Genomic DNA, 14,007 nt, shown 5'->3' on the forward strand with positions numbered 1-14,007 from the left:
TACAAGATAAAATAATAATTATTATAAAATATATATATATATATATATATAGATTTTACTCATCATCCTCTAGAACATATTTGAATAGATCCATCAAAATTCAACATATTTTCCCATAATGTCATAAAAATCGATGTTGGCAACACATGAAAGACTAGACAAATGCTTATAGTTATAATGTTGAAAATAGAACAAGGGATGAAAGATAAAACATACAGTTTCTGTTGGTTACTAGATAGTGTTCAACGCTACAAATCAACCCAGATTGGCCTTATGAATAGTTCATGAAATTGTTTCCTCCCAAAGCTAATCTGAAATATGCTGGATGAGTAGCTCTTTGGACAAATGATAAACAATTAGTATTATCAAGTAAAAGTTAAAGCTAGGCTTAGAAGGCCCTTGGGGACGAGCAGATGAACAATCCATAACTGGACTAGTAAATCTTTGAACAAAATGATAATTCGATACCTGTGCTGTATACCAGTGGAATGATCACCTTGATCACGAAAGGAATGTTGTTGAATTGATGATGACATTAGTGGAATGGAATTGGTCTATTTACAGATCTTCCGATTGAAGGCTGACGTTTCTACCATTATTCCAGTAGCGATTCGGTCAGGTATTTGGCGTAAGGGGCATGAAGGTCCATGCTCATTGTAACTGCTACTCCAAGGAATGCACAAACTGCTGGCACAAGTCCTAAACCATATCTCGTAACCGAAATATAGGTGGCATCGAGAGGATTGTATTTCGAAATGTGTAACGCGGTGTTACCTACATATGGCATGAGATATTACATTGTGTGGAGCCAAACGTATAATTTGGAGTTTGAAGTTTGTGCAAGAAAAACTCACTCTGAAATGATTCCAGAAAGTATAGTGCCAGCCCACATAGAATTTTTTCAAGGAAGCTCAATGAACCGCACACAAATGCACAGCCATTCAGATCCCTTCCAACTAGAACAGTTTGCATACTCACTCCAGTCACCTGTCGAGTAAAAGTTCAAATAATTCATCATCATCAAAACGCTGTGAAATATTATTCGTGCATGATCCAATTCTGTAATAGATCTTAATCACATTTTGGCAGCATCAACATTTACATTGTTCCCACTTAACAGGGTAGATTCTAAAGACAAACTGATGATAATATTGACATAAAGGAAAGATTACAGAGGAGCCAGAAAATTTTGAGAACTCAACCATTCTTTCAACTTCGAACTCTTTGGGCCTGGTTTCCGAATATTCGCTCTATCTATGACTAGTAGTATACCCCTTATAACTGTCCTGTCATTACTCCATCTCCAAAACATAACTTGCCTCAAGGTGTTCGTGCAGTGACAATTGAGGACCATCACCTTCCCAAATCAACTTCGAACTACATGCAACATTGCTCTATTAGACTTTCGCTCACTGCATAAAGGATTTTTATGCTACCTTCACTCTCATGGCCTCAACATAATCTAATTCATTCATCTCCGCTGGATTTTCATAAGCTTCCCAGTAATCTGAGTTGTTTTTAACTTCTAAACTATTTGGAATATTTACCCGCTATTTTCCCTCCTTTCCAACACTCAAACTCACAGGAGAACTCACATACATCACTTTCTTTTTCAGCAATTAGTCGAAAATTTAACTATCCCACCGTTTACTAATTAGGACTTTAATATATATATGCATGAACAAGTGCTTTATCATTTATTCTAGCTCCTCGAAAAAATAAATTGTTGCTTGTAAGAAAATTCCCCTTCATATGTTGTAAGCACCAAAGAGATTAATGGAAAGAATGATGCATGAATATAAGGCATACGAATTTAGACATACCACCATTAAAGCATTTGCTACACCAATAACAAAGGACACGACGTACATAAAAGCACTCATGCTTGTGGGTAAAATGAGAATCACCGCACCACAAAACATCCAGAGAATGCCTCCAGCAGAATAGTAGAGCTTCAGGCGTTGGCCAGTCCAAACAACCTCCTATAATATGAACTTAAAAGGTAAACATAATATAGAAACCAGAACTAATCTTTATGCAATAATATATAAGCTTGGTATCGAAAGAGGACCTGAAGAGTTACAGATACGATGAAGCTGAAGACATAGATTAATGCAGGAACCTAACCAATCAACAAGAAAAAATTTCACATCGAGTGTATAAGCCTTAACAATTTGAAGAAATTTGATGGAAGGAAAAGTCGTGCAGTACCAAAGCTGTAGCTGACTGCGCCATATGCAGATCGTTAATAACATAATATGCCAGAAATGCCTGAGCATTTTTCCAAAAAAAAAAAAAAGTAGTTAAAAGCTGCATGTATTATCGGTTGCAATTTAAGAAAATCAATTTTCAATTCAGAAATTGTGAAGATGCTGAAGTAAGTTATGACATGTACAAGTTGCTACTTTCCCTACATCCCATTAAGATTTAAGCCGAGTTAAAACGCATATATTTATCTGACCTTACCCTCATCAATCCTTGGAAGAACACAACAATGGAATTGGAAAAGAAAAGAAAAAAGCCAATGAGGTTCTAATTGAATACTGAATTTCTAAAATTATAAGATTTTCAGTTGCCATAGATGCATTCTCTTAGTTTACTGAATTTGATATAAAGTTGAAAATAATCCACATGCCAACAGCAACCATAAAGATTTGACATAACTGAGGGCTTTATATTTGTTATGAAGGATGACTAAATTTTCCTTTCCTCTTTGTTCGTTGAAAAATGTAAGTGCAGTAAAGGAATAAAGAAAGTCTGCTTACCTGTGAAACATTGATAATCAGTCTCGTAAGTACATAAGCAAGAGCAACTTGATAATATAAAACTTTCTTGAACCAATATGACCACGAAATCCTTGCATGCCGATCTCCATGTACAGCAACCTTCAAACTATGTGTTAACCAAGCATCAGTAAGTTCCTTAGCCAACTAAAATATTTTGAACGCATACAAATAAAGCCGGAAGTCTTGGTAAACAAAGAAAGGACTATTTTAACCAAATGTTCACCTATAGTACAATATTGACAACTACGAAATAGCCAAATTATCACAAGGTCTGCATTTTTCTTTTTTCTGACCACACCATCAATTCATCTCATCATGGAAAAAAAGGTAGTTAGAAAAAGCTAGGTCTATGGAAATAGAGGCAGGTTTCTCATCACAAAGGGCAATGTTAGCAAGACATGCGTATGCAAATATTAAGGAGAAAAATAAACAAAGATCAATTAAACTCTTTGGCATACCTTGGCTCCTTGGTCCCAACTAGAAATACGACCACAAAGCAGCAGCCAATGAAAATTGAAACATATGCTATCATTCGGTACTGCACGAGTGAAAGAGCACCGATAACAGGCTTGAAGGAAGTTTTTTGAAAGAGAGTAACCTTGTAAAATTACATTACCTGATGTTCAATATCTACATGAGATTTTGCCTTCGAGATACTAAACACTAACAAAGCCACTGCATACAGGCTAAGATTTGCAACCTACAAAAGAAGAACTCAGTTCAACGTCTAAGATAAACTCATACAGAGAAGTGCACAAAAATATATCAAAACAATGAGAAGTCAGGGCCCTACCATATTAAAAGCATTGCGGCAACTAGCCAATGCCACTCTACTGGTTGAATTCAGTGTAATACAATTTATCATAGACCTGCGCACAACCAATCCCAGAGCTGAGAACTTCCTTTCGTTTTTTCTTTTAACTTTTTATCTTCCGGGCTGAAAAGACCAAGAACTTTTGAAGTAAAAATAGGGGATAACTATAGATACTGAATGAGCAGCGGCTTCTTAACGACACCAACTAGCATTGTTCACCTAAACTTTAAAAAGTGCTAGCCAAAGAAACATTTCCAAGAAACCTATGAAAGAATTGTTAAAAACCGTTTTTCATATTTAAGAATCGCTGTCCAGTAATTTTCTCAAGACAGAAAACATAGTAAACTCAAGAAAATAGAGAGATGACCAACCATGATATCTAGTGTTCCTCCCCCTTTTTCTGGGTAAAAATATTTTTAATTGAAAAGGTCAAATTAAAAAGGGTCGATCCATACATATGCGAAACCTGAGTGGCTGCCCAACCAACATTAAAGATTGCCGCAAAAAAGCTGTAGCCTACAGTTCGCAATGTTGATGAACTTCGAGAATAGAATATGCACGGTATGCAACCACCAAAAACAGAAGAAAATGAAACTGCCACCAACATAGATCCTGCACCATGCCATATTTTGAAACGTCCGAACCGGTCTATCTATCATATAAAGAAGGAAATTGAATTATCAAAGCAATGTGTGATAAAAAGGACAGAACTGTTGTTTTGAATTACTAGGTAATAAACGCCTGATCCTGAGTAGTAATAAACCACAAATAGCTCAACAGCACAATCAAGATCACCTCATTTAGCACTAACAAACTTCAGTTTAACAGCCAAACTTCATTGGAATTATTTACATCTTATTCTCTCATGGGCACCACAATAAACAAATATGGTGAGCATGGACTTGGGGGTTTATCGGTTTGGATTAAGTGAAACGGATATTTTCTGCCTCAAGATAAATATAAAATAAAAGGAAAGAAAAGAAAAAGAGTGTATACTGATATTGCGGAGTGTGAAAAAATAATGATTGTCTCTCAACATATTCGAAACTTGAATATTTGAAATAAAAGACACAGTTCAGCATAAATAATAAAAACTATATTATAAGTGAAGACAAGAAGTAACAATCATTCAGAATAATTAATAAAATTAGATCCATACTGTATCTGCAACAACTATAATCTCAATCCTCCAAGTCATAACAAACAAAAAAAAATTATATTTAGAAAGGGAAGACAAATATGCCAACAAAGATAAGTGGAAACCCATGAAAGAAATGGACCATAGCTGTCCCGAGTTCAAATGATGCAGCAAACAATAGTATACATATAAAATATGGTGAGCTATGGCATACCAGTTCACCAGCAACAATTGTTGTTAACCCATCAGCTACTTGACCCGAAAGCATAACTGTAGCAGCATTCCTAAGAATTTAATGATATGATAGATTTACCATAAGTATGAGGTCCTCAATGGAATAATAATGAAAAAAACAGAATTGGAGGGGGAAAGCAAAACTCGAGGACACATATGTATTATTAGAAGTAAATTCATCCAATCCTTAAAAGAGTAAAATTGAATCCAAAGTGTTGTTACTAATTTTTGGAAAACCTTGATCATGAAAGTTGGTCAGCATGAAATGAAAGGTTGACCAACAAGGACATCTTTCCAGCCAAATTTACCAACATCACATAAATTCATTCATTGCATTACCAATGTCAAGAAATGTATGTTGATGGTTGTTTGTGACCTTTGAATCTAGAAATTATTATGTTAACATAAACTTGCAATTCTCTTCCTCCATAGTCTCACTACGCACTAGTTTCACTCCTGTAAAATTTTCCTAGACAAATATGAATACATAATACACGGGTGGAAAATGTCGTACAGCAAAGTGGACTCAATTTTTGTATTTAACTTCGAGCAGCCATAAGAACTTAGTTCAAAGTCCTCAAACCTCATAAAGAGCCAATCATCTATTCGAAATGTTTGGCATGAAAAAAACTGTGCGTGGATGGGGGAGATACAAGAATAATAGAAGACACTATAATTAACTAATAGATAGAAGAAGATGAGAGTATGGAAACGTACTACATTTCATATAACATAAGTGAAAAATGTACAAACTAAGTAGAAAACAGCAGTTCTCCAGCATGCAAATCAAATCAAATCGAATTGTGGTGTCAAAAGATAAGTACCCCGGAGATAATCCAATATCTGTCAAGAAAAGTAACAGATACGTAAACCAGCAGGCAGCAGTAATGTCATTGAGCATATGCCCCAGACCGAAACAGAATATCGACCATCTTCCGATGGGTTGAGCAAGTGACACAAAACTTTCATCATGATTACTCATGATGGAAATGACAATACCAAACTTGGTTTCCTGAAAAGAAAGAACCAAAAGCTTCAGAATGCAGAATTAAGGTACCAATTCTCAATTAACTGGCTAAAAGGGGCCTTCTAAGAATTTGTTGTCAAAGTTGTTCGTCCTTGTTAAAAATTGATCATCAAATTGACTTCTTAAGAAGAGGAATTCAATATCATCAACCACATCAAACCTGCTATAGTCCACAGCAGCCGTCCCCAATATGTCGCCTTTTCTTTTACTTCCTTTTCTTTTTCATATGTCACCTTCAGCCTAAGATACCTGATTCAAAAGAAAGAAATAGTAAAATTAATTTGCAGCACAACAGATTTCCTTGCGATAGAGTTGCAAGAAGATCATTTTTCACATCGGCAATATTCTCCCATCAAGATAACCATTGAACAGCTTAGCAATCTTAGCATTCAAAAATTGAACCCGATCCGTCGAGCCAAAAGGGAAAAACTAACAAAGAAGGAAATGCGCGGGAACTCTTAATTCATAACGAAACTGCTAATGAACTCAAATTTAAAATTCACTGCCTGCAGGTGACTTTAGATCATACAGTTTCAGTATTAATATTACCCGTCAATTCCATGAATTGAATGAGCAGAAAACAGAATCAGACAGCGAAACCTAATCACAATAAGCCTATTCCATCCGCTCTTAACTAGTTTCAGGGCCACCAAATGCCACAAAGAAATTTAAGACGGCAAAAATGGACATATACAGACGCCATACAAGAAGCTTTTCTTAAAATAGACGAAAAATCAGTCATGGATAGAAGAATACAGACAAAAGAAGCAAGGAATCAAACGCCCGTGGAAGATAGGCCGAGCTGAAGCCCCTCCAACTGTGGATTATAGCCACAAAAGGAAAGCATTTACACGACACATCCTAGGTCAAGGCTATGTTTGGAATTCTGGAGAAGTGGATACAAAAAGAAATCTACAGAGAACAAGAATCAGCCTCGAATTTATCATCAAACATCGAGTTTGCTCTCTTTCTTCATCTGCCCTAATATACGACCTGTTACATACATTGGAATGCGTGCACCGCCACAGAATACCGATAAGCCATAATATGAATCTGATCTTTGAGAACGTGGCTTTGGAAACAAGACCGAACTATCGAAAAACAAAACTGTCCAATAAAAGACTTCATCAAAGCCAAAAAAGAAAAAGAGAGTTCTGATACCGTCATCACACTTCCTCCTCTTCCGCCGCCACCGTCCGCCGAGACGCGTGGAAGAGCTTTGATGATGTGGTGTTTATCAGAAACTGAAACAGGTTAAATCCATCACAAATCTTCATTTGTGGCTTTGAAAATCTTGCTTCTAGAACTGAGATTGGGACTGGTCCATCATGGGACCATCATGGTGGCTTTGATCTTCCGTTATCACTAACATTTGCGGCGAGGAATCATTTTCAAATTTAAAGGTTCCAAAACTTGGGATTCATCTAATCTCTTCAACAGAGGATGGCGGGTTCCTTGGACCACGGAATTGGAAGAACGCGCCTCCAAAATACGACAAATTATTCCTTAAACTAATTTTTTAAATAATGTTCTAATTTAGGAACAAAAATTCTTCAATTAATAATTTATTTATAAATTTAGTACGACATAAATACTCTAATTTCTTCAACACTTTAATTCTTTATAACCCTCTATCTATATATATATATATATATATATATATATATATGAATTTAAATCTTCGATAATATAGGTATATTGTCGTTAAATTATACTTATTTTTACAATTCACTTATATTTCTTCTTCTCATGATGGTTTGATAAGTAATAATATTTCTTTTTTTTTTTTTTTTTTTGCTGACAAAAAAAAAAAAGAATAATGACAAAAATAATATTTGTCCAAAAAAAAATTAAATGGTTAAATCTTTTATTTAAAAATTTTAATAATAAAAAAATATGTGTATTAGCCATTTTATAATTCTATCACGAAAAAAATGTGATATAAATTTATTTTAAAAGAAAAAAACTAATACTTTAGTATATTTATTTTAAAGAAAATGACGTCCAATCACAAAAATATGTGATAGAAATTTATTCTTAAAAAACGACATGTGAGATATTTATTTTTACAACAAATAATAAATACGTGGAAGACGGTGTTGTCTCTCATACAATCAATTTTAGGATTGTTTGAGATCACCTTTTTGGACCTTTTTTTTTTCTTTGGTTACAATTAAAATTTTATATTTAAGAGAATTTTGACATCATTTATTAAAGCTATCTTATTTATATTTGAATTTTGTGTAATTTTTTAAATTAATTTTTATGTTTAAGGAAATTTTCAATTTTCAATTTTCAATTTTATATCTATATTAAAATTGTACCAAGAATTAAAATTGTAATTTAATATTATAAAAAAAAACAAAAACAAAGTATGATTAAAAATTAAAAAACTAAATAAAAAAATAAAAAGTCATATACAAATTAAACTAAATCGTGATATAAAAGAAACCGAAACGAAACTGGGTCAAAGCTCAAGTTCCTTGAGCTAGAGGCCAACCCTAGGGTCTACCTCACAAGAGACCCGAACTCAATATTCTCTCACTTCATATGATCCTAGTCAACCCTAATTTATGACATAGATATATTTTCTTCCATCATAGGGGCACAAGATTTATTGAGTCTCACAATTTTAATAACTTTTTCTAACCCTCTAACTAACACAAATAGTTGAGTTTGTATGTCGTCAAGCATCACGAGTTCTTATCTCCTCAAACAAATTTTATTGTTGTTGTCACGTAAACGTTAGCTACGTTATCTTATTTGTCCAAAATTTGACACTCAGAATATAAATTCTATCTCCAACTTCATGTGTAAAACAGAACCGTTTAAAAACACGAATTACAATACTAATATTCGAACATTCGAACAGAACACAATAAAATCATGAATAATATACTCAAAACAGTTTAAGAATCCAACAAAAACAAAATCAAAAGAGCTGCAACAACCAAACTCTTCAATGGCAGCCATTTGTTTCCAATGGTGTAAGCTTCACCCTTATCTGTCCCATTTCTACTGCCTCCTCCACCTGCAATTTTAAAGAACAACACCTTAATTTTGCTTCCCAAACTAAAAAAACTGTAGAAAATTGATCATCAAATTACCAGTGGAGTTAATGGCAGGAGAAGGACTTATGGGAGCTGCAGCAGCAGAGGAGCTTTGAGCCTTACCAAATTGATAGAAAACTTGAGCCTCCGGTGAATTGGGTGGCAAGTTTAATAGAGCTGCAACAACCCCATTTAAAAAAAAGAACACGAAGAACACGAAGAACACGAAGAACGCGAAGAACACGGAGTAGTTACCAGGACAATTTGAGACATTGGCAGGGGCGTGGCAGACATCAGGCAGGCCCAAGGCAAGGGTGACATTAATCTGAAGCCCCAAGTCAGGGTCATTTCGGTCTTTCACTATAACGCACAAGCATTTCTTGTTGCTTTTAAGCACGCCCTTCAGCCCACTGCAACAGTCCGGCGTTGGAGCCTTTGCGTCACCGCTCACGTACGCTAGACACGTCGCCATTCCAGCCAATTGCTGCGTGCATTCCTCCCTGTCTTTCTCTGCATCTCCTGCTATAAAGCTCACCGCCGGTGAGGCTAACAGGAGTGCTAACAAAAGCCATTTGCAACCAAAATGAAACCCCATTTTCTGTGAATTGAAGAACGCAATGATGAAGAGAGTTTATGGGTTTCCACTCCCTTTTATGCGTGCAAGATGCGAGTGGAAAAGGGGAAAATTGGTGGGATTTCTTTTCTTTATTCTTAATTATAATTATAATAATAATTATTATTATTTTATATTTAAAAAATATTTAATTTTACAAAAATAATACTTAATTTCTATATATTGTTTTAAATAATGCAATGATTTTGAAAATTAACTTAATTACTTAAATTATAGTGTAGATATGAAATTTAGAGATATATAAAAAAAAAATGAAAAATATGTTTTTTTTTTTAAGGACACGTGTCACGATTTGAGGAAGAGGAGGATAGTGGTGGGGGAATCCTTCACCAAACCCACTAGAGCTTAGATAAACAAATGGCTTAGCTTTCACACGCTGCCTATGTACGTAATAGTGACATATGAAATATTTTAATCTCACATCATTAATCTCGTAATTTAAATTTAAAATTTTAATAATTACATATATTCGCTCGAATTTATAAATGTGTTAATTAAGCGTGTTATACTAAATTTTATGAATAGTTTTTAAATATAATATCCACTATAAAAATATTTTTTAATTTTTTTAAAAAATTAAAAAATATTAATGAAAATTTAAGATATTATTGAATTTTTTGAAATTTTTTAGATATTTTTATTAATTTATTCCAACATTATCGATAACCATCTCCCTCTTATTGGGCCTCACAATCCATAGTATCTTTACAAAGGCCCAATATGCTATCGCTTAACAAAGCCCAATTTGTCATTATCCGCTCCATATGGCCCATTAAACAGTTTTGGAGCCCTCCCAATCCATTAAAAAGGCAAAATTAAAATTTAAGGTTAATAAATTTTTAATATATTTAAATCTTTTTAAAATTAAAAAATCTACTACATATTAAAAAAAATTATAAACTAATTGAAATTTTATGTATAGAACGTCGCAAATAGATCAATGTCGTGTAAAATAAAATAAAAAAAATTTGAGGATTTATCGAAGATACGATTAAAAGTTTATAAATATTTTTTTAAAGCTAATGAACAAAATTTTTGATATCAAATTGAGATTTTGAATATCATTCTATCATGATCTCTTTGTTAGACGAACACGACTCTCCACAATGGTATGATATTGTCCACTTTGAGCATAAGCTCTCATGGCTTTGCTTTGGGCTTCCCAAAAGGCCTCACACCAATGAAGTTAGTATTCCTCACTTATAAACCCATGATCATTCCCTAAATTAGCCGACATGGGACTTCCATCATCCAACACTCTCTTTGGTGGGGTCTTTTAGGTTAGCTTTTTCAACACTTTTTTTCTTCTGAGCTTATTCATTAAGGTTCTTAATTAATCTTTATATTTGTTTTCTCTCTCTTTTGTAGGCTTTTTTTTGAAGTGAAGTAGCTTTATGAGTCAGTCCTGTGTAGTGGGTGGGATCTTGTTGACACACAACACATCATACCATTTGGGAACCCATTGTTGCATTATTGTTATCTGCATAACATAAAAGTGTCATACAAAAAGATACAATGTCCAATCACGGACCCAGAGCAATGGAAGCAAGCTCGGAGGAGAATTCAAATGGCAGTATGTCAGCGAGGATGTTTGGCCCCAAAAGAAGGTGAATTATGAGATCCAACATCGATTACAAAGAGGAACGAAGCCTGTTACAAATGGTATTAGAGCCAGACACCGGGCGGTGTGCCAACAAGGACGTTGGGTTTGAGCCGTTACAAATATATACATACATTGTTAGTAATCACAATATGATATTATCTACTTTGAGCATAAACTTGTGACTTTATTTTTTGTTTGCTAAAAAATTTCGTATCAATAGATATAATATTTCTTACTTATAAACTCATAATCTTCCTTAATGAGTCGACGTGGACTTCCTCCTAACAATCTTGAACGTGTATATATTTCAATTTTTGTGGGTCATTTTCAGTTTAAATTAAAAAATATATATTTATAATTTTAAAAACTCAAATAAATATTTTATAACACAATAAGCTAAAAATAATCCAGCAAAATAATTGTTTTTTTTTAAAGCAAAGTTATATTTTTGCAATTTTAATTTTGACCATATTACCCTATGCTTTGAACATTATATTTAAATATACAAAAAAAAAAAAAAAAAAAAAAAAAAAAAAAAAAAAAAAAAACTAAGCAACTGCCAACAACCACGTCACAAGAGTAACAGTAATGAAAAGACCAGTCTTCACCTCCATTGACTGACAGGCAGGTAACCTTAAAAAGCCATGAGAGTACTAATTAACTAATCATAAACACACTTTAATTAATTAAATCGTTAATTACAATGACACTTGGCATTGATTTATTGGTTAACACTAGTCAATAATTGTTATAAAAAATTCAAAAAAACGTACGTGTAAAATGACGTGGCCATATTTTCCCCACCTGCTCCGGTGTTTTTTGGGCGTTTAATTTTGATCTGACTTTCTTTTTTTAATTACTTTTCTTAAAAACATGTAACAACGGGATTGCCTCGTTTGCATAGTAGGTCGGTCGTACGTGGCGCATTTTAATTGGCTAGTAGCTCTGACTCGAATCTCGACCATACAAAGCCATTGTATGCATTATTGGAAGCCTTTTCTTTTATATATATATATATATATATATATATATAAAAGCTCCATATAATTAAAGACCAGTCCCTAAATCTCCTAAAAAAGCTCTCAAGCCGCCGTCCATGGCTGCCAACGGAGGCTCCTCCGCCGCAAATTCCCACTCTCAGCCCACTTTCCCTCTTCATCTCTGCTTCTTCTTCCTCATCCTCCTCATGTTCTTGTCCTTCTCTTGGTACTCCAATTACGAGTCTGCCGTTGAAGGCGTCTTCGATCAACTCAAGCTTCTTCTCATCATCTCGCCGCTCCTTCTCCTCCTCCTCGTCCACTGGCTCTCCAACGCCGGAAACTTTCTTCTACCGGAAAAAGACTCGCTCCACCGCGCTGGTGGGACGCCATGGGGTGTCGGGTTCTTGTTGGTTCTTCTCCTTTTCATGATCTCGTACCAATCCTGCTTCCAAGAACGGTGGTTTCCTCTGTTGAGCCGGTGATTGGATCGACGAACCGCAGTTGGACGGTGCCGCAACAGGTTTGAGTGATTGTGTATTGGGAAGTTTAATTTGTCGCCTTCTTGTCGTCTAACAATACTTTTTCTAATTATTAATGTAATTAGCTTCTTCTTCTCCTTTTCTTTTTATTTTTCTTCTAGTAATAAATATTTAATTCTTTTCTTTTTCTACACAAAGTAAAGTCCTCTTTAATACGCATATAAAATACAGTATAGAGCTTCCTCTAAGACCTATGGAGCTCTCGAACGGCTTACTCTTAATCGAGTCTCGATTCCTTCACTGGAGCTCTCGAATAAAGTACACAGTTTGTTCGAAACTTGAGTCAGTATAGAGCTTCCCCTAAGACCTATGGAGATCTCGAACGACCTACTCTTAATCGAGCCTCGATTCCTTCACTGGAGCTCTCGAACAAAGTACACAGTTTGTTCGACACTTGAGTCACTTTTGACTACACCTTCGAGACTCATAATTTCTTGGTTCGACATTTGAAGATTATATTGACATGGATGGGTATGATATTATTCACTTTGAGTATAAACTATCATGATTTTGCTTTTGGTTTTCCCAAAATGCCTCGTTCGATAGTATTCCTTACTTATAAATCCATGACCAACCTCTTAATTAGTCGATGTGGGACTCCTCTCTCAACAATCCTCAACACCGATCACAATTACCACCTCAACGTCCTCCAGTTCCTTCACATCTTCCAGCGGCTTGCCGATCTATGCTCTTCAACCCCATTGCTCCGGCCAGTGCCTCCGCTGCTATGGCGATTCCCACCATTAAAGTCTCCTCCGCCATGCTTGATGAAGACCGAGTTATAATTCGTACTGTTTGTAAGGATCAGTAGCTTCCCTATTCTCATCTTTACCATCCGAATTGTATTCTTCCTTGGCTTTCTAATCATGATTCTTGCCCGCTTTAAGCTTCCATCTGAACACCCTTCTGATAATGTGAGATGTAGAGGGGCGACTACGGCCTTGTTGAGGGTTAAGGATTTGATGTAACCATCCGAGACCACAACTAGTAGATATTGTCGGTTTAAGTCTGTTACGTAACGTAATGCCGTCAGCCTCACAGTTTTAAAACGCGTGTATTAGGGATAGGTTTCCACACCCTTATAAAAAATGTTTTGTTCCATTTTCCAACCGAGGTAAGATCACACCATTCACCCATTGGGAGCCCACTAGCAGATATAATCCTCTTTGAGTTTTCGCTTCTAGGCTTCCACTCAAGGTTTT

The 14,007-nt window shown here is 35.0% G+C and overlaps 3 protein-coding genes across 7 annotated transcripts; 1 reads left to right on the plus strand and 2 right to left on the minus strand.

Moving 5' to 3' along the window:
- Nucleotides 1-85: 85 nt before the first annotated feature.
- On the minus strand, nucleotides 86-7,462 carry LOC111779227 (uncharacterized). 5 transcript variants are annotated; one of them, XM_023659326.2, is made up of 14 exons: nucleotides 7,161-7,462; nucleotides 6,160-6,248; nucleotides 5,797-5,984; nucleotides 4,953-5,022; nucleotides 4,056-4,252; nucleotides 3,580-3,655; nucleotides 3,403-3,486; nucleotides 3,245-3,324; nucleotides 2,766-2,892; nucleotides 2,212-2,271; nucleotides 2,072-2,122; nucleotides 1,824-1,982; nucleotides 855-987; nucleotides 86-774 (listed from the first exon to the last, which is right to left on the minus strand). In XM_023659326.2, the coding sequence occupies exons 3-14, from the start codon at nucleotides 5,952-5,954 to the stop codon at nucleotides 596-598; spliced, it is 1,374 nt and encodes a 457-aa protein (XP_023515094.2). In that variant the 5' UTR covers nucleotides 5,955-5,984; nucleotides 6,160-6,248; nucleotides 7,161-7,462; the 3' UTR covers nucleotides 86-595. The 5 variants fall into 5 exon arrangements, with proteins under 5 accessions (XP_023515094.2, XP_023515095.2, XP_086975224.1 ...); XM_023659327.2 differs by lacking the exon at nucleotides 7,161-7,462 and adding an exon at nucleotides 6,760-7,077; XM_087119098.1 differs by lacking the exon at nucleotides 7,161-7,462 and adding an exon at nucleotides 6,756-7,077.
- A 1,310-nt stretch (nucleotides 7,463-8,772) lies between these two features.
- On the minus strand, nucleotides 8,773-9,681 carry LOC111778253 (non-specific lipid transfer protein GPI-anchored 14). The gene is made up of 3 exons (XM_023657961.2): nucleotides 9,305-9,681; nucleotides 9,107-9,226; nucleotides 8,773-9,030 (listed from the first exon to the last, which is right to left on the minus strand). Exons 1-3 carry the CDS (start codon nucleotides 9,642-9,644, stop codon nucleotides 8,909-8,911), a joined length of 582 nt encoding a protein of 193 aa, XP_023513729.2. The 5' UTR covers nucleotides 9,645-9,681; the 3' UTR covers nucleotides 8,773-8,908.
- Nucleotides 9,682-12,334: 2,653 nt separating this feature from the next.
- Nucleotides 12,335-12,947, plus strand: LOC111778789 (uncharacterized). The gene has a single exon (XM_023658764.2). The coding sequence runs from the start codon at nucleotides 12,383-12,385 to the stop codon at nucleotides 12,746-12,748; it is 366 nt and encodes a 121-aa protein (XP_023514532.2). The 5' UTR covers nucleotides 12,335-12,382; the 3' UTR covers nucleotides 12,749-12,947.
- The last annotated feature ends 1,060 nt before the right edge of the window (nucleotides 12,948-14,007 follow it).

This window comes from Cucurbita pepo, chromosome 17 (genome assembly GCF_057944985.1).
Source record: "Cucurbita pepo subsp. pepo isolate OVF chromosome 17, ASM5794498v1, whole genome shotgun sequence".
Lineage (NCBI taxonomy): Eukaryota > Viridiplantae > Streptophyta > Magnoliopsida > Cucurbitales > Cucurbitaceae > Cucurbita > Cucurbita pepo.